Source organism: Ascaphus truei, chromosome 3 (genome assembly GCF_040206685.1).
Source record: "Ascaphus truei isolate aAscTru1 chromosome 3, aAscTru1.hap1, whole genome shotgun sequence".
Taxonomy (NCBI): Eukaryota; Metazoa; Chordata; class Amphibia; order Anura; family Ascaphidae; genus Ascaphus; species Ascaphus truei.
In genome coordinates, this window is record NC_134485.1 from 185,819,789 (window position 1) to 185,838,997 (window position 19,209).

Sequence of the window (19,209 nt, forward strand, 5' to 3'; positions counted from 1 at the left end):
AGGCTGTGGCAAACACAGTTACTATAGAAAGTCTATGTTCAACAACTTCCTGGTGGGCGAGGCAGGAGTTAAATAGAACAGACAGCCAATGAGACAGAGCTGCATAGGAGGCAGCAAGAAGCAGGCTGTAGTCTAATAGCAGAAGCAGGTGAGATTCTTGATTGCAGGTTCATGGGGGAGTTTCCTAGAAGCTGCCAGGTTCTGTAAGGACAAGGTTTCAGCAAAACCCAGGAGCGGATTCCTTACAAGGGAAAAGCAAGAGAGGGAGGAATAGGAAGGGTTCGGTAGCAGCAGAGAGAGGAGAGGAGCCCCACACCTCCACCCCACCCATCAGGGCGGGGAGTGTGGGAGAAAGAAAGGCCACCATAAGAGAGTGCAGCTTCAAGAGCAGAGTCAGACTGAGTGAGCCAGGTCTAAGTTATAGCAAATAGGAGCAGAGAGTGAGAGAGAAAGAAGTCATGCACAGAGAGGAACTTGTTAGAAAGCGATCGAGTATTCCAAGGGGCGCAGGAGAAAGGGAGAGAGGACGGAAGGTGACAGAGGATAGGTATGAGGTTGGAGGGGTTGACACGAGGAGTAGAAGTTGCATTTGGCAAGCGAGGACGAGAGCATGTAGAAATAAGGCAGGGACCAGGATTGGGAGAGATATCACCAGAAGCAAGGAGGAGAAGCATGGATAGAAAGAGAATGTGTGAGGATGATTTGTAGGTGTGTGATTGAGTGCAGGGGGTATAGCTGTGTAGTGACAGAGGGTACAGGTAAGAAAGTAGTTTATGTGAACTGAGAAGTGGCGAAGAAACGAGAGATGGTGATATATGAATAGAGTTGGAGACATAATGAGGCTGGTAGAAAGAAGTGCGTACTTTGAAAAGAAGTGAGGCCATAGCAAATATAAATAGTAAAGGCGGCATCACAGCAATAGTAAAGTGCTGAGATGTGCAGTCTGGGATAGATAATAAGCAAATCCTCCCGAGGGGGGTGAAAACGCCGCACAGCCGCAATAATGGAGAAGGCTGATAGGTGACTCAAAAAATAGCTTTATTCACATAGAATGTGCAAGCGGATCCTCTTGACGCGTTTCAGCCCGTGGGGCTGGGACCCGGATATCTCTCAAGGGCCGCCGGTCAGGTGACCGCCCACCGCGTCAGCGGATGCAGGGTTGGCGGTGAAGATTCATCGTGAAGCTAAGAAGTGGGGTGGTCGTGCTATACCCCCACATCCATACAGCTCCATTAAAAGGTCCATCTACAGGAGAAGCTACATCACAGGAGGACATTACGGGCATGGAACCAGTACCCCTGAATCAGATAAGTAAATCTTTTTATCCCAACTACATGGTGCTCTAAGGGAGCCTGTTGCTGGAAAAGATTGTTTACACAATTTATTGTCTCTATGCTTGGGGTCTACCATAGCCTAAGTTCCAGTTACACCACTGTGCAGCATTGCCTTATTTCTGAGCGCCTGGTGGGTCAATCGTCAGATTTACCTGGTTACATATGGGATAGATAATATCCTCCATTCCAGCGTAGATCAAATTCAGGTATCAGGGCCATTGGGTGTTGTCCACTCCTTTTGAACTCCCTTTTAAACTTCAGCACTGCATGCTACTTTAAACTGAGCTGCAGACAGCAAGGGCTGCTATGTCTGCAGTTATAAAGGTCTAATAAGTCACCTAACTGAATTAAGTTCAGTCCAGCCAGCTTAATTAGCACATGTGAGGCACAATAAAACAGATGTTTTCTTAACAGGATGTTGTCCTACTCAAGTGTAAAGCTGAATTTAATTAAGTGACATATCAAGGGGTGATTGAGACAGGATTCAAATATGGTATTTACCTAGGATTGTTACAGTTGCATATACTAAAATGCATACATCATGCATTTGTAAGTTTTACCTTCCTCAATACATACAGTAATTCAGGTTTGTAAACTACCACCTGGATTTAGTTGCCAGGAGTGGAAATATACCGTTTGTATGTCAAAATCCCTTCAATGCACATAGCAACTGTGATACCATCACTGTCCTCTAGGGGCTGGAACAGTGCATTAAGTGTACTTTCCAGTCCACAGAGCGTTAATTCCTCAAAGAGAAGCCAGCAGCAGCTACTAACTAATGGAGTTAATCAGCCTGTCTGAATGAGGAAGTGTTTTAAAAGACACAGGACGCTGCCAGACTGAGAGACTGTTTTCCCCAGAGAGGGGTGGAAGGGTAGAGAGGTGTGGGGCGGGGCGGTGTGGGGCGGTGTAGGCCGGGGCGGTGTGGGGACACAGGAAGAGAGATGTGTGGGTGGGGGGAAGGGAAGAGAGGTGTGTGGGGGGGGAAGGGAAGAGAGGTTGTATGGGGGGGAAGGGAAGAGAGGTGCGTGGGAGGGGGAGGGAAGAGAGGTGTGTGGGGGGGAGGGGGAAGGGAAGAAAGGTGTGGGGGGGGAAGCAAGAGAGGTGTGGGGGGGAAGGGAAGAGAGGTGTGGGGGGGGAAAGGGAATAGAGGTGTGGGGGGAAGGGACGATAGGTGTGGGGGGGAAGGGAAGAGAGGTGTGGGGGGAGGGAAGAGAGGTGTGGGGGGGGAGGGAAGAGAGGTGTGGGGGGGAGGGAAGAGAGGTGTGGGGGGGAAGGGAAGATAGGTGTGGGGGGGGAAGGGAAGATAGGTGTGGGGGGGGAAGGGAAGATAGGTGTGGGGGGGAGGGAAGAGAGGTGTGGGTGGAGGAGGGAAGAGAGGTGTGGGTGGGGGAGGGAAGAGAGGTGTGGGGGGAGGGAAGAGAGGTGTGGGTGGGGGGGAGGGAAGAGAGGTGTGGGTGGGGGGGAGGGAGGGAAGAGAGGTGTGGGTGGGGAGAGGAAGAGAGGTGTGGGTGGGGGGGAGGGAAGAGAGGTGTGGGTGGGGGAGGGAAGAGAGGTGTGGGTGGGGGGAGGGAAGAGAGGTGTGGGTGGGGGGGAGGGAAGAGAGGTGTGGGTGGGGGGAGGGAAGAGAGGTGTGGGTGGGGGGAGGGAAGAGAGGTGTGGGGTGGGGGGGGGAGGGAAGAGAGGTGTGGGGTGGGGGGGAGGGAAGAGAGGTGTGGGGTGGGGGGGAGGGAAGAGAGGTGTGGGGTGGGGGGGAGGGAAGAGAGGTGTGGGGGGGAGGGAAGAGAGGTGTGGGGTGGGGGGGAGGGAAGAGAGGTGTGGGGTGGGGGGGAGGGAAGAGAGGTGTGGGGGGAGGGAAGAGAGGTGTGGGGGGATGGAAGAGAGGTGGGGGGAAAGGGAAGAGAGGTGGGGGGGGGAAGGGAAGAGAGGTGTGTGGGGGGGAAGGGAGGTGTGTGGGGGGGGAAGGGAGGTGTGTGGGGGGGGAAGGGAGGTGTGGGGGGGAAGGGAGGTGTGGGGGGGAAGGGAGGTGTGGGTGGGGGAGGGAAGAGAGGTGTGGGGGGAGGGAAGAGAGGTGTGGGGGGAGGGAAGAGAGGTGTGGGTGGGGGGAGGGAAGAGAGGTGTGGGTGGGGGGGGGGGAAGAGAGGTGTGGGTGGGGGGGAGGGAAGAGAGGTGTGGGTGGGGGGAGGGAAGAGAGGTGTGGGTGGGGGGGAGGGAAGAGAGGTGTGGGTGGGGGGGGAGGGAAGAGAGGTGTGGGTGGGGGGAGGGAAGAGAGGTGTGGGGTGGGGGGGAGGGAAGAGAGGTGTGGGGTGGGGGGAGGGAAGAGAGGTGTGGGGTGGGGGGGAGGGAAGTGAGGTGTGGGGTGGGGGGGAGGGAAGAGAGGTGTGTGGGGGGAGGGAAGAGAGGTGTGGGGGGAGGGAAGAGAGGTGTGGGGGGGGGAAGAGGTGTGGAGGGGGAGGGAAGAGAGGTGGGGGGGGAAAGGGAAGAGAGGTGGGGGGGGGGAAAGGGAAGAGAGGTGGGGGGGGAAAGGGAAGAGAGGTGTGTGGGGGGGGAAGGGAGGTGTGGGGGGGAAGGGAGGTGTGGGGGGGGGGAAGGGAAGAGAGGTGGGGGGAAGGGAAGAGAAGTGGGGGGGAAGGGAGGTTTGTGGGGGGAAGGGAGGTGTGGGGGGGGATGGGAGGTGTGGAGGGGAGGGAAGAGAAGTGTGGGGGGAGGGAAGAGAGGTGTGGGGGGCAGGGAAGAGTGGTGTGGGGGGGAAGAGTGGTGTGGGGGGGAGGGAAGAGAGGTTGTGGGGGGGAGGGAAGAGAGGTGTGGGGGGGAAGGGAAGAGAGGTGTGGGGGGGGGAAGAGAGGTGTGGGGGGGAAGGGAAGAGAGGTGTGGGGGGGGGGAAGAGAGGTGTGGGGGGGAAGGGAAGAGAGGTGTGGGGGGGAGGGAAGAGAAGTGTGGGGGGGAGGGAAGAGAGGTGTGGGGGGGGGAAGAGAGGTGTGGGGGGGAAGGGAAGAGAGGTGTGGGGGGGAGGGAAGCGAGGTGTGGGGGGGAGGGAAGCGAGGTGTGGGGGGGAGGGAAGCGAGGTGTGGGGGGGGGAAGGGAAGAGAGGTGTGAGGGGGGGAAGGGAAGAGAGGTGTGGGGGGGAGGGAAGAGAGGTGTGGGGGGGAAGGGAAGAGAGGTGTGGGGGGAAGGGAAGAGAGGTGTGGGGGGGAGGAAGAGAGGTGTGGGGGGGAAGGTAAAGAGAGGTGGGGGGGGGGAAGAGAGGGGTGGAAGGGAAGAGAGGGGGGAAGGGAAGAGAGGTGGGGGGGAAGAGAGGGGGGAAGGGAAGTGTTGGGGAAGAGAGGGGGGAAGGGAAGAGAGGTGTGGTAGGGGAAGGGAAGAGAGGTGGGGAGGGGAAGGGAAGAGAGGTGTGGGGGGGGGGGAGAAGGGAAGAGAGGTGGGGAGGGGTAGTGTAAGAGTGTAAGAGGGGAAGGAAGAGACGGGGAGTGTAATAGGGGATGAGACAGAGTGGGGGAGTGTAAGATGGGAAGAGAGAAAGGACTGAGTTATAAAGCAATTTTATAAATATACCAAATTAAGAGAAACTTGTTTCTTGTTCACATTTACCTGAGCATTTTGATCCTTACCAGCCATGAGGGCCCATGCATATGTGTTTTTACATTCCTGATCATGAAGTCGCAAATCCCCTCCTGCATCTAAGAGCTTGCTAAGAATCCACTGGTTGCAGGAGAAGGCAGCAGCATGGACAGGCGTGCTCCCATCAAAACAGCGGCTGCAACATGTCAAGACACCATAAGCAAAGGAACCTGCTGACACCAGGTAAGATCCTAGACCAGTGATTTTTAACCTTTTTATGGTTAAGGAACCCTAGAATTATATTTTGGAAATTCTGGGGAACCCCAACCCTCTCTTCCACCCGTCTTCTCTGTTTCCTCATCCCTCTTATATTCCCCCCTTGCCCCTCTTACACTCCCTCCTCTTTCTCTCTTCCCATCTTACACTCCCCCACTCTGTCTCATCCCCTATTACACTCCCTGTCTCTTCCTTCCCCTCTTACACAACCCCGTCTTTCGCTCTTCCCCTCTTATGCTCCCCACCTCTCTTCCCTTCCCCCTCCTACACCCCCTCTTCCTTTCTTACACCCCCCTTCTCTTACTTTACCCTCCCCCTCTTTTCCCCTCTTACACTCCCACCTCTCTCTATTCCCTTCCCTCCTCCACCTCCCTCACCACACACAAACACACACGCCTCCCATGCTGCGCCAGTGGTCCACAGCTCCCTTCTCCGGACGTCAACAGAGAAGGAGATTGTGGCTGAGCTGCTAACTTTAACCGTAGACAATGTTACCTTAGTAATATAAGAATACATTGTAGCTGATGAGTTGTACTGTCTAAAGGATTGATTGAAATTGAAAGGCGGCCATTATGTGAATCAGGGGAAACAGGATCTTTGCCAATCAATCACAGGAGAACAAATCGATCGGCAACGTAAGTAATTCGTTTTCATTAAAGGTTATCAAATGCTACATGTATTAAAACCAGCAGGCTGTTTTTTTAACATAGCATTGAAGCAGGGGGGCTCCAGAGCTAAACCCTATTCATTTCAGCGCCAGGGACCCCCTGCTTCCTGAGATATAGAAACCTCCATAGGGGGTGCCCGTAGCCGCTCCGGCTAGGCTAGCTTTGGTGCATGTAATGGTGGTGTTCAAAGCTTCCCGGTTCCTCAGGCCAATAGGAAGCCATAACGTAATCCGGTTCGGCTTCCGCGTGACCAGGACCTTTAAACAGTGCTAACAGAGGTAAGTAACTTGGGTAGCACATGGCCACCGGAGCTGAAATTAATGGGATCCACCTCTAGATCCCTCCTGCATCAATGCTATGTAAAATATATATATTTTTAAAGACCCTAAAAAATATGGGATTGCTGCTTTAAAACAAACAAAAAAAAAATTCTAAAGTGCTGAAAGTCTCTAGACTGCAAATGCATGGCACCAAAATAGTGAAAAACAAGTTGCCCCAATAATCAATTACTAAGAAACTTTTTATACACATACTGTATGTACAATTAATTGATTTAAAAGTGAGTTTAAGTTTAAAATATAATATATTTTTTATTGGTTTCATTTTTGAGCACCCCTACAGAGTTTTTGCTGTCACAAACATTTAAGGGTATGTATTTAACCCATCGGTCTGGAGGCTTTCTTTAGTAAATGGCAGCCTTACTTTTTTTAGGCTAACATAAAAGGTGTTAAGTCTGCAGGCCCGAATCTCCAAGCCAAGCGCGAAAAGCCATATCTTACGATGAAGAGTTGTTCGTTAAAGTTACGTGCCAGCTCTTAGGCACCTACAGCTTTAACTGTCAAATTGAAACTCACAGATTTACAAAATAAATGCATTGAATGTGTTTTCAGTTTTTGATGGGCGTTTTGAGTATACACTGGCGACACACTTTATTCGAGCTCGGCTAGTCCCACGAATTCGGGTATACCCGGGTGTATTGAGGTTTGTGACTGTTTTCTGCCCGAGTGCATTGGGTTATTTTCAAGCAGGGATTAAAGCATTTTATTCCCGCTGGCTGCAATACTGCACAGTTTATATATATATACTGCATTACAATTCATGAATTTATGCCATCTGGTAGACACACGAAGCATTGCAGCCTATTAAATCCTAATCATTATCATTTAACAGATCAGCCGCCCGTCAGCCAGGCATGAACCCAGGCTGGGAAGGCAAACGCAATGGGGCTTGTCAGAGGTGAGGAGCGGCGCATTCCAGGTATCTGCCAGGTACATACTGGGTATTTGCTCGAATAAAGTGTGTCGGTGCAGTAACTGAACCATCACATTTGGCTTTTTTAAGGGTCAAGGAACTACAAATCCAGGCCCAGAGAATGTCAGCTAATGTCTTGTTTCACCACATTCTGCTGAGTCAGGATTTAAAATCTGAAGAAATGAGAATACTTTTACAAGTGCAAGTCCTTCTGGCAGCGAAGGAATTTATAACTTATCGGTATTAACACAGGTAAGGAACTCCTGTAACGGCACTTACTGGTTAGGATCCGAGCCAAACTTCAAAAGCAAATCAACCATCTTTGGAAGTCCAAGCAAGGCAGCTACAAACAACGCTGTCTGCCCCAAGGAGTTTACTGCGTCAGCAATGATGCCTAGAAAGAAAGAGATAAGAGTAATAAATTCTGGTACGGATTCAACCACAAATATCACTGATTAGTGACTTGCCAAGAATGACAGTAAACGCCCGATCGAGATCCGATAACCCTTAGTGAATCTCCCCCTAACTAAATAAATTGCATGTATAAGAAGCAGGAATTTCTGTAAATGGTGAATGTACACACCAATATTGCTTTGCTACATCTGTTAATCACTGTAACAGATTTAATAAGATTAACATATAGCCTTCTTAGAATTGCTGCAAACTCAGCATAAGCAAATAGAACTTTAGAAACCTGTAACCATTTATTCATGTTTTTCACTTTACAGTTCATTTACTTTTTGAATAACAAGTGGCTTGTTTTTTGTAAATTGAGAGTCAGAGTGTAAGGTTCATGGGTTTCAGCACTGCCTATTGGTTGAAAGTTCTATTAGTTTGTGCATTGAATATTGCAACCTATGTTTTATAAATTGAGCCATCTATTGGTTGCAAGTTGTATTACATATTATACAGTGCAGATTAGTTATAGGGTGTGATACCTTTAGGGGACTAGATATAGTATGATTGTATAATGTACAGTGCTTTCGAAGATGTACAGGTTTATTCTTCAAGTGTAAAAAAAAGTGAGTACACGTGAAGAAGAGACCTGATAGGTTTCAAAAGCTCTGCACGCTGTCAATTAATCTATGGAGAACTTTTATGTTGGTTCCATGGAAGGTCCAATAAAAGTACTGGAACGATGAACTGGATTAGAAATGTGCATTTATTCTTTAGTGGTGCCATCTATTGGTTGAAAGTAGTATTACTACTAACACAAATAATTGCAACCCATTTCTTTGTAAACCATAAAAACCTGATAAAACACAAAGAAAACCGAAATATTGTGAAAAAAAACAACAACAAAAAACATAAAGACCGAAAAGTGAAGAAATTGAGTTGATTTTTTTTTGGGGGGGGGGGGGGCAATGGAGGGGGGATGGGGGGAGGAGAGCATCCTCCCTCTAAGTACTTAAATCCCGACCCCCAACACACCGACACTCCCCTGCCCCTTGTGCTTGAACCCCAGCCCACAGCACACTGACACGCCCCTCCCCCCCAGTACTTGAACCCCTGCCCCCAGCACATCGACACTCCCCTCCCCCCCAGTACCTGAACCCCTACACCCAGCACACATCGATACTCCCCTCCCCCCATACTTAAACCCCTGCCCCCAACCTCCCCTCCCTCTCCCCATTACCATGACTGTGATATCTATGCTTTTTGAAGTGTATGGTAAAAAATGAAAAAGAAAAAAACAGTAAACCCAGTTGCGGGCACTCTACCTCCCTGCTGGATGATAATTGATATTAGTTTAAAAAAAAAACTTTATTAGCAAAAATAATTAAAATATACGGTATTAAAATCGAAAAACAATGCAGAGTAAATCCAAATGTCAGCACTATGATAAATGTTGGAATCTATTAAATATAAAAGGACTATGAACTCCAATAAAGTACACAAACTCCTTAACCGAGTGTATAAAGTACCAATAATCCCACCACCTGTACGTCCATAGTTTCAGGTATTGGTAATTTGACAGAGCGAGCCAGCGCGTATGTAGACCAGATCCTGAGACCATTTGTGGTATCATTAGCATTGTACTTAAGAGACACCAAGGATGTCAACAAATTGGAGGACGTCTTTATCTCTGACAACACAATTTTGGAAAGCCTGGATGTTGAAGGTCTTTCTACAAGTATACAGCACAACATCAGACTACAGGCTGTATCCCACTTTCTTAAGACAAGGGACCAGTGGCATACTGCACATAATCACTGTGTGAACAAACTCGTAGAATTAGTTTTTATTAGAAACTATTTCTGGTTTAACAAACTATACCATCAAACACAAGGAACTGCTATGGGTACCACTTGTGCACCCTCATAACAAATGTATACCTTGGTTGGTGGGAGGAACAGGAGTTTTTTTGGGAACAAATGGAGAGGTTGACCTCCTGTATACTGTAGATCAGTGGGAGAGATTTATAGATTACATTTTGATACTTTGGCATGGTCCTCTTAACACACTGAGATACTTTGTCAGTATCCTTTATACAAATAACTATAATCTTCACCCTAGAATTCAATATGAATAAGATCTGCTTCCTTGATCTCACAATAGCTAGGGGTACAGGTGGTCACCTGGACACTACCATCTACCGGAAACCAACAGCTACCAACAGTATTCTCCCAGCTAATAGCCATCATTCTAAAGCTGAAATACAGGGGATACCTGTTGGACAATTCTTACGGCTTAAAAGAAACTGTAGTAGTATGATAGCACACAGAGGCTCCGGTCTAGACACACAGCCGCCGCTGGACCTCCAAATGCGTGCACTCCTCCTCTGATGCGCAAGCGCGGCAGGCCGCCTCTGTCCGCCAGTCACGTCGGGAGTGCGCCCGCCATTCCGCGCCCTCGCACGCGCGTCTCAGGCGTGTGCACGGAGTTCTACACCTGACCACAGTAATCTCCCTAATACTTGCACACCTGTCCTACATCCTGCCTTCTCCTATCAGCGCTCCACTTACTTTTGACCTCATCCCTGGGAATTCCTCCTATTGGCTCTTACTGCTCTTATAGTCTCAATCAGCCCTGTGCTGATTGCTGACTATAGACTTTGTTTTGTGTGCTTGCTACAAGCCGCTTGCTGTGTTGCTGTGTTTTGCCTTTGTTATTTGACCTCAGCTTGGACCCGGACTTCTGACCACTGGCACCCTTGGACCTCGGCACAGCTACCGGACTTCTCCTCTCTCCCCACCTCGGCTTCGGATACTGACCACTCTTGACCTCTCCTATCCTGACTAAGGCAAATACCTCTACGATCCCACTCTTTCCTGCCCAGGCCCGGCTAACCAACACTGACTCTGCTTAACGGACCTGCCCCTGGCGGTTTCCATATATTCCCACCTCAGCCTCGCGGTCTAGTCCGGTTTGTGGTGAGCATCCGTGACATTATGCTCAGCTCTACAAACTTGGACCCCGCGGGTCGACGGTTACAAGAACATGACAGCTTGTTCAAACAAGTAGAGGCCTGCCTCTCCCAAAACAATCAGCGAATGGAACTACTCCAACACTCCTTAGGCACCATCTCAGACCAACTAAAGACCATCCTTCCCGGTACGTCACACCTTCACCACCCACTCCACCACCTGTCCCTCCGACCTTGACTTCCGAACCACGGTTGCCTACCCCTAATCGCTACGCAGGATCCATTAGCTTGTCGTGGTTTCCTGAATCAGTGTGCCATACAATTTGAGCTACTACCATCACATTTTCCCTCTTCTCGAGATAAGGTTGCTTACATCGTCTCGTTGCTGGCCTGGGCCACACCGATATGGGAACCGAGACCAGACCTGACCTCCGATCTGGACCGATTCTGCCAGGAATTTCGCAGAGTGTTTGATACGCCTGGAAGGAAGGTAACCGCAGCTCCTTCTCTCCTCAATATCTCGCAGGGAAATCGTTCTGTGGCACGTTACACGCTTGAGTTCCGTACCATAGCGGCAGAGACGTCTTGGAACGATGAGGCACTGGCCGCGGTATTCTGTCAGGGATTGTCCGACTCTCAGGGACGAATTGGCTGCTCTGGAACGCCCCACCGGATTGGAGGAACTCATCGCCTTGTGTATACGCATGGACCAGCGCCTCCAAGAAAGGAGAATGGAAAGGGGGACACGCCAAAGAGGTATACAACCACCTTCGTTCTCTTACACAGCTCCCGGAGATTCCGCATCTGCACCTGCTGAGAAACCCATGCAATTGGGAGGTACTCGTCTCACCTTGGCGGAGAAACAACGCAGACATCGCGCATGTCTATGTCTGTATTGCGGGAACAGTAGACATCTGGTGATAGCCTGTCCATCAAAATCGGGAAACGCCAACACCCGGTGAGTGCCGGGAGGATCACGCTGGGTACCGCAAAACACTCTACTCCCAAACTTCCCTCCAAACTACTTCTTCCCGTTTCTTTCTCTGGAAGCTTTGGCAACACCACCACCCAAGCCTTCCTGGATTCCGGCTCTGGGGGGAATTTTATTGACCAGGGATTCGCACAGAGAAACAGGAACCCACTCATATCTAAAGAATATACAGTGGGGCTCAAAGCCATTGAAGGCAGACCGCTACAGCCTGCATTTATATCTCTGCAAACCGTGCTTCTTCACCTTATGTTGACTGGCGGCCACTCCGAATGGATACAGCAGGACGCTATCCACACTCCTTCGGTGGACGTAATACTGGGACTACCTTGGCTCCTACGCCACAACCCTCAACTTGACTGGATCCTGTCACAGCCCATTCGTTGGGGTACTCGATGTCAAGAAAATTGCCTGGAATTACCCAAAGCGTTAGCAGGGTTATCTCTCCCGGAATTAAGTAGTTCTCAACTCTCAGAGATCTACAAAGAGTTCAGGGATGATTTGACAAGACCCAAGCAGAGGAGCTACCACCTCATTGCGCCTATGACTGTCCTATCGACTTACTGCCAGACGCCATCCCTCCCAGAGGGTGCTCGTATCCCCTCTCGCCCCGAGACCAATGCCATGAAGCAGTACATACAGGAGAATTTGAAGAGAGGCTTCATTCGGAAATCTGCATCGCCGGCTGTGGCGGGTTTCTTTTTTGTAAAGAAGGATGGCACTCTACAACCGTGAATCGACTACCGCGGCCTCAATAAGGTAACTGTCAAGAACCGGTACCCTTTACCCTTGATCGCACAATTAGTCAATAGACTACAAGGAGCCACCATTTCCTCTAAACTCAACCTGGTAAGGATTCGTCAGGGGGACGAATTACCTGGTAATGCCCTTCGGGCTCTGCAACGCACCCGCAGTCTTTCAAGATTTTGTCAATGATATCTTCAGGGATTTACTGGATCAACATGTGATTGTTTATCTGGATGACATCCTCATATTCTCCAAGAGCACCCAGGAACACTCCAAAGGCTGCGGGAGAATCATCTGTTCACGAAACTTGAGAAATGTCAATTTCACCAGACATCCACCTCTTTCCTGGGATACATTATTTCTGACACAGGACTTGCTATGGACCCTGCCAAGATTAAAGCAGTCTTGGATTGGCCCTGCCCTCTCTCTCTCTGAAAGTGATTATTATTATTATTATTACCGCAGGTTCATTAAAAAAATTCTTCCGTAGTAGCGCCCATAACGGCCCTCACTCAAAAAAACGCCAACCCGTCACAATGGCCACCCAAGACTACCAGGGCATTTGCACTGCTGAAAAGAGCCTTTGTTACTGCACCCATCTTGGTGCACCCAGACCCTGCACACCCATTCAATCTCGAGGTGGACGCTTCTGATATAGGAGCAGGAGCCATCTTATCTCAGAGAAAGAACTAACACTCCACTCTACATTCATGCGCATTTTTTTCTAGAAAATTCTCCTCCGCAGAACGGAATTATGATGTGGGTGACCGCGAACTTCTCGCCATCAAGATGGCCTTGGAGGAGTGGCGACACCTTCTGGATGGCTCAGAGACCCCCGTCACCATCCTCACCGACCACAAAAACCTACTATATATTGAGACGGCCCGTCGCTTGGGTTCACGACAAACACGATGGTCTCTTTTCTTCACCCGCTTCAACTTCACCATCTGCTACCTCCCGGGTTCTAAGATTGTGAAAGCGGACGCACTTTCCCGACAGTTTGCAGTGGAGGATAAATCCGAGGACCACCAAGAGACGATACTCCCTCCTATTTATGTCCTTTCTGCGACTACTTTTGATGCCTCCCTGAGATCACCAAGGCTCAAGATCAAATCCCTCAGGGTCTTAAAGTACCAGACGGACGGCTGTTCACACCTTCCATGTTCCACCACAGAGTAATGCAAATGGGACATGCGTCTAAGACAGCTGGTCATCCAGGTACAAGAAGGACGATTGATCTCTTACAGCGAACCTTCTGGTGGCCTGGCATGCGCAAGGACATTCAGGACTACGTTGCTGCATGTTTCACCTGTGCACAAAATAAAGTGCCACGTAACAAGACTCCAGGACTTCTGCAACCTCTCCCTATCCCAGACTGTCCATGGAGAGACCTCTCAATGGACTTCATCGTCGAGTTACCCAAGTCCAAGGGGATGGACACGATTTTAGTAGTGGTCGACCGCTTCTCCAAACAAGAGTACTTCATCCCACTCAAGGGCCTACCCAACACACCCAAATTATCTGAGGTATGCATGAGGGAGGTCTTCAGACTGCATGAGGCCCCGCAAATAATAGTCTCAGACTGAGGCTCTCAATTTGTATCTAAATTCTGGAGGGCCTTTTGTAAGAAACTCAATGTGGCACTCCACTTCTCCTCCGGATATCACCCACAAACCAACGGCCAAACGGAACGGACCAACCAGTTACTAGAGCAATTCATTCTTGCTTCATCTCTGACGCTCAAGACAATTGGCTTGATTTACTCCCATGGGCAGAATTTGCACACAACAACCTCAGGAACGAATCCACACAACGGTCTCCGTTCTTCGGCAATAATGGCTTCCACCCCTCCGCCCTCCCCAATTCAACTTCCAGTACAGGAGTTCCCGCCGTCGAGGATAGGATTGGGGATCTTCAGGGATCCTGGGAAAGCATCCAAGATAACCTCAGGCATGCCATCTCTATGCAAAAGAGACAGGCCGATCGCCACCGTCAGGACCCACCCAACTATCCACCAGGAACCTCTGTCTAAAGGTCACATCTCCGAAGCTGGCACCTAGATACATCGGACCATTTCTTATTGTGGAGAGAGTCAATCCAGTCGTTTACCGACTCAAACTGCCTGCTACCATGAGAATCCCCTCGGTTGCTGTGTTTTGCCTTTGTTCTTTGACCTCAGCCTGGACCCGGACTTCTGACCTCTGGCACCCTTGGACCTCGGCACAGCTACCGGACTTCTCCTCTCTCCCCTCCTCGACCTCGGCTTTGGATACTGACCACTCCTATCCTGACTAAGGCAAGTACCTCTACGATCCCACTCTCCCCTGCCCTGACCCGGCTAACTAACACCGCCTCTGCTTACCGGACCTGCCCTCGCCTTTGTAGGGCGGCGGTTTCCATATAACCCCACCTCAGCCTCGCGGTCTAGTCCAGTTTGTGGTGAGCATCCGTGACACAAATAAGTCAATGGGAAATTAGTGAATCTCAGCTTCAATAATCCAAGCTAATACAACATAGCAATTTGTAGTACTTGATGGTAATGGTTGTCCACATACATCTTGAACTCCATTCTTTCAATAGATATAAAAAATTTAAAAAAAAATGTAAAAAAGGACAAAGGTATTATTATATGAAATAAATAATAAGACTATATAGAAAGCAATAAATAAAAAAACATAATTCAGTGTGTCATACCAGAATCTATAAAAAAAACTAAAAATAAATTTAAATTTAAAAATAAGAATAAATGTACATAATTGATATATTAAAAATTGTATATTAAAACGGTATAAATAGAAAATTACTAAAAATGTTCAAACTATTCCTCATATTAAAAGAATACAGTTCAGAGGAGTAATTAGGATTCGGCTATAGCACATTAGAATTAGCACATGTGCTATACTAGAAACACACCCAATTTTATATCTATATTCAGTCCAGTTGGTGCTAATGTTTGCAGCCTATGAATCCAGAATGTTTCTTTATTGGTTAATTGGGAATCTCTATTACCCCCCTCCCCCCTCCAAGTGTAATGGCACCTGCTCTACTCCTTGGTATTTTAAACCTGCAGCATCAGGGTGATATACACTAAAGTGTCGAGAGACGCTATGTGTTAAAATTTTCGTTTTTATATTACTTAAATGTTCCAGAATGCGTATATGTAAGGGTCTCATAGTTTTACCCACGTACTGGAGGCCACAAGGGCATTCCAGCAGATAAATAATGTGGTCTGTTTTGCATGTGATATGGTTTTCTATTTTAAAAACGTCTCCTGAAATATTGAACTTGAACGTACAATTTTCTGTAGACTTATATTTACAAGATTTGCAGCTGTAACATCCATAAAAACCTTTTATTCCATTTAGCCAGTTGTCTTTTCCCTTTTTTCTTTTGTTAATGCACTTGGTGCCAGCATATTTTTCAAATTCTAAGATTTTTTAAAAATCACCCTCGGGTGCTCTGGAACGGACACTTTGAAGACCGGATCACTACGGATCACATGCCAGTGCTTATTTATAAGTCTTTTTATTTGTTTAGCATCCTTATATCTTGTGAAGCATGCCCATTCTATTTGACTTTTTGTTTTTACGTTTGTCGTTTCTTTTTTATTATTGATTATGTCGTTTCTCTCTAATTCTCTCTTCCCACCTCCAAATACAAACAAAAAAATCCCCCAAATATATACAAACATATAAAAAAAGACCCCTACTCCCTACAATACATATAAAAAGACCCCCAATACATATAAAAAGATCCCCATTCCCCCAATACATATAACAAGACCCCCCAATACTTATAAAAAAAATCCACTCCCACTCAATACATATAAACAGACCCCCCTCCCCCTAATACATACCAAAAAAACTCACCTCCCCAATACATATAAAAAAGACCGCCAATACATAACAAAAAAAAATACATATTAAAAAAAAACCAATGCATATATAAAAAAACAATGAATATATAAAAAGCCCCAATGCATATAAAACCCCTCCAACACTTATAAAAAAGCCCCAAGACATATAAAGAAGTCCCCACTCCCTCCCAATACATATACAAAGAACCCCCAATACATATAAAAAGACCACCACTCCTCCCAATACATATAACAAGACCCCCACTCCCCCAATACCTATAACAAGACCCCCACTCCCCCAATACATATAACAAGACCCCCACTCCCCCAATACATATAACAAGACCCCCACTCCCCCAATACATATAAAAAGACCCGCACTCCCCACAATACATATAAAAAGACCCCCACTCCCCACAATACATATAAAAAGACCCCCACTCCCCACAATACATATAAAAAGACCCCCACTCCCCCTCCCCACAATACATATAAAAAGACCCCCACTCCCCCCAATACATATAAAATAACCCCCACTCCACTCAATACACATAAAAAGACGCCCACTCCCCCCCAATACATATAAACAGACCCCACTCCCCCTCCCCACAATACATATAAATAAAGTAGGCATACCATGGGGATGGTCGGGACCAGTGGCAGCGGGGTCCAGCAGAGCCGGGCCCGGCAAAGACCGGCCACCAGATGCAGGCGCTGATGCAGAGGCTGGGACAGGAAGGCCTGTATCTGATGCAGAACCGGGGCCCGGCCGTGACCGGCAGCCATTATCTTTTGCCCGCCCTCCCCCTCTTGGCGGCCGTGACGGCTGAGCAGGGGGCCCGGCCTGCCAGGCCCCCTGACTCACCGGCAGACCCCCCCTGTTGGCGGCCCTGGTCTAAGGAATCCAGCAGGGAGCTGGTTAATTGCAGACAATTAACCAGTCTCCACCTGGCTCATCACAGGTAGAAAAGCCTCCTGCTTGAACTGCAGGAGAGATCATTTGAGCAGGGTGACAACTGTATTACCAGAAGAGACTCACAAGAATAGATCTCTTGAGCACAGAAGATTTGTACTGACAACAAGACACCAGGAACCAGATCTATTCCAGGGCACAGAGGACCCTGGAACCTGCCAGATGCTGGCTTCTCACTAGACACAAACCCAGACTCAGAGACTGACACAAAGGCCCCCTGCTTTGGACTTTGGGGTTATAGCTTAGAAAGAGGCTTATTCTCCCAGCCCTACAGATAGGGACTGGGAAAGTGAGTTAGTCCAAACATAGAGATAGGATGTTTATTTATTTTTGTGTTTCCTTAAAGCTGCAGCTCTAGCTGCCATTTAAAAAAATATATATATATTTATTTTCCAATTCAATATGTGCATCAATACAAGCTGCACACTGACAAGTGATTAGCTAAGCTGCCGATCGATCCGTTCTCCTGTAATCGACTGTAATAAATCGCTTACCTTCAATTCTTACACAGCATTTTGGTCAATGTAGTTCCTAGAATATGATTGACTGGGCAGTTACTAGATACAATAGGTTCATTTCTAGAGAGAGAGCGAGTCTCAAGAGCCAGAGCCTATCAGAAGGGGAAGGGGTTGTCAATTTAAATATGCTTCCTACACTAGAAACATTAAAAATGTCTTTAAAATATATATTTTTTTAAATGCTACAAGTATTTTCTCATAGTACAGAAATTATTTATTAAAAAACCACACATGTAGGATATTGCTTGAACTGCTGCTTTAAACTGTATTTTTTAAAGCTATTGGCTGAATAAAAGCCATGGTTTAATTTCCCCAAATATGTCTCCTTGGTTGTACCTCTGCACATGTCTCTTACAGGAACCCTATAATTATATTGTGAAATTCTGCGGAAACCACAACCCTCTCTAACACAGCGAGTCTGAGATCAGATGCATTGTAAGGAATCCCCAACCCTCTCTAATAGAGCGTCAGAGATCAGATGTATTGTAAGGAATCCCCAACCCTCTCTAATAGAGCGTCAGAGATCAGATGTATTGTAAATTCTTCTGTATTTGGTCTAATTTTCAAAAGACCTGAAAATTGCACAAATCGTTTAGGGATGTCCACGAAACCCATAGGTTACTAGGAGCCCTGGTTGGAAAACACTGGTATAATGAAACAAATTACAAAATGGGAGCTATATAACATATACTTTTATAGAAAAGGGGTCTAGACCAGGGGTGCGCAAACTGAGGTGCGCGCCCCCGGGATTTTTTTGTGGGGGCGCGGCGGTTGCAGAGGCCCTGTGCTCTTCCCCAAGGCATTTAAATTAAATGCTGGGGGACCGCGCGAGTCCTCTGCAACCTCAATTTCCTGGGATTCAGACGGATTCTGGACAAGTCGCCATGGCAACGTGGCGTCGCTGTGGTAACGCGTGTCAAATTACGCTGTGGGACACGTGATGTCACAGGGGGGGGCGCGAGCGCTGGGACTGGCAGGCAGGGGGGCGCAGCGCAGAAACTTTGCACACCCCTGGTCTAGACTGCCACAAAAGAAAGATAACCAAAAATAGAGCGTGAAAATAATCAGTAGATAGAACAAACTACAAGTGGAAGGCTTTTAAAAAAATGCATGAGAACCAGAACAAACATCCAAAACATGGAAAGAGAAGGCAGTAAACGCACAACCCAGGCTGTAAATAAGGAGCGCTAGTTTGGAGGGTCTGGAGGTGAGTGATAGCCACACTGCTTGAACTCACACTGCAGTTTGTCCCCTTTAAGACCATTGACCTCATGCAATTGGCTGCTGTATGAAGACCAATTCTTCCAGCATTAGCATTATCATTCAGCGCTGCACACTCTTACATAGTTACATTGTTAGATACTGTAGTACAGTGTTTCCCAATCTGTGCGCCGTGGCTTGCCTAGAGGGGCGCCGCGATTAGCCTCCCCACCATCCCTCCGATCATCCCCCCCCACCATCACTGCTTCATGCCGGCCGGGCCGCAGGGGATTGGCTGCAGGCAGAGAGGAAGCCGGGGGCGGGGTTTCCGCTTTGTGCAGAGCACACGGTGAGTGTGTGTGTCTGCCTCCCCGCTCCTGCCTCCTCTGTCTGCGCGGTGTCCCGTCCCCTTCTGTCCCGGGTGATAGGAGAAGGTAGGGGGGTGATAGGAGAAGGTGGGGGGGAGGGAGAGA

General features: G+C 48.3%; 1 protein-coding gene across 6 annotated transcripts in view; it reads right to left on the minus strand.

Moving 5' to 3' along the window:
* TEX14 (testis expressed 14, intercellular bridge forming factor) overlaps window positions 1-19,209 on the minus strand; it is a 541,240-nt gene that overhangs the window by 507,755 nt on the left and 14,276 nt on the right. For all 6 annotated transcript variants that reach the window (XM_075589773.1, XM_075589772.1, XM_075589771.1 and 3 more), the window contains exons 3-4: window positions 7,367-7,481; window positions 4,923-5,088 (exon numbers count right to left, since the gene is read on the minus strand). In XM_075589773.1, coding sequence (XP_075445888.1) covers window positions 4,923-5,088; window positions 7,367-7,481 — 281 coding nt within the window. The remainder of the gene's footprint in view (window positions 1-4,922; window positions 5,089-7,366; window positions 7,482-19,209) is intronic.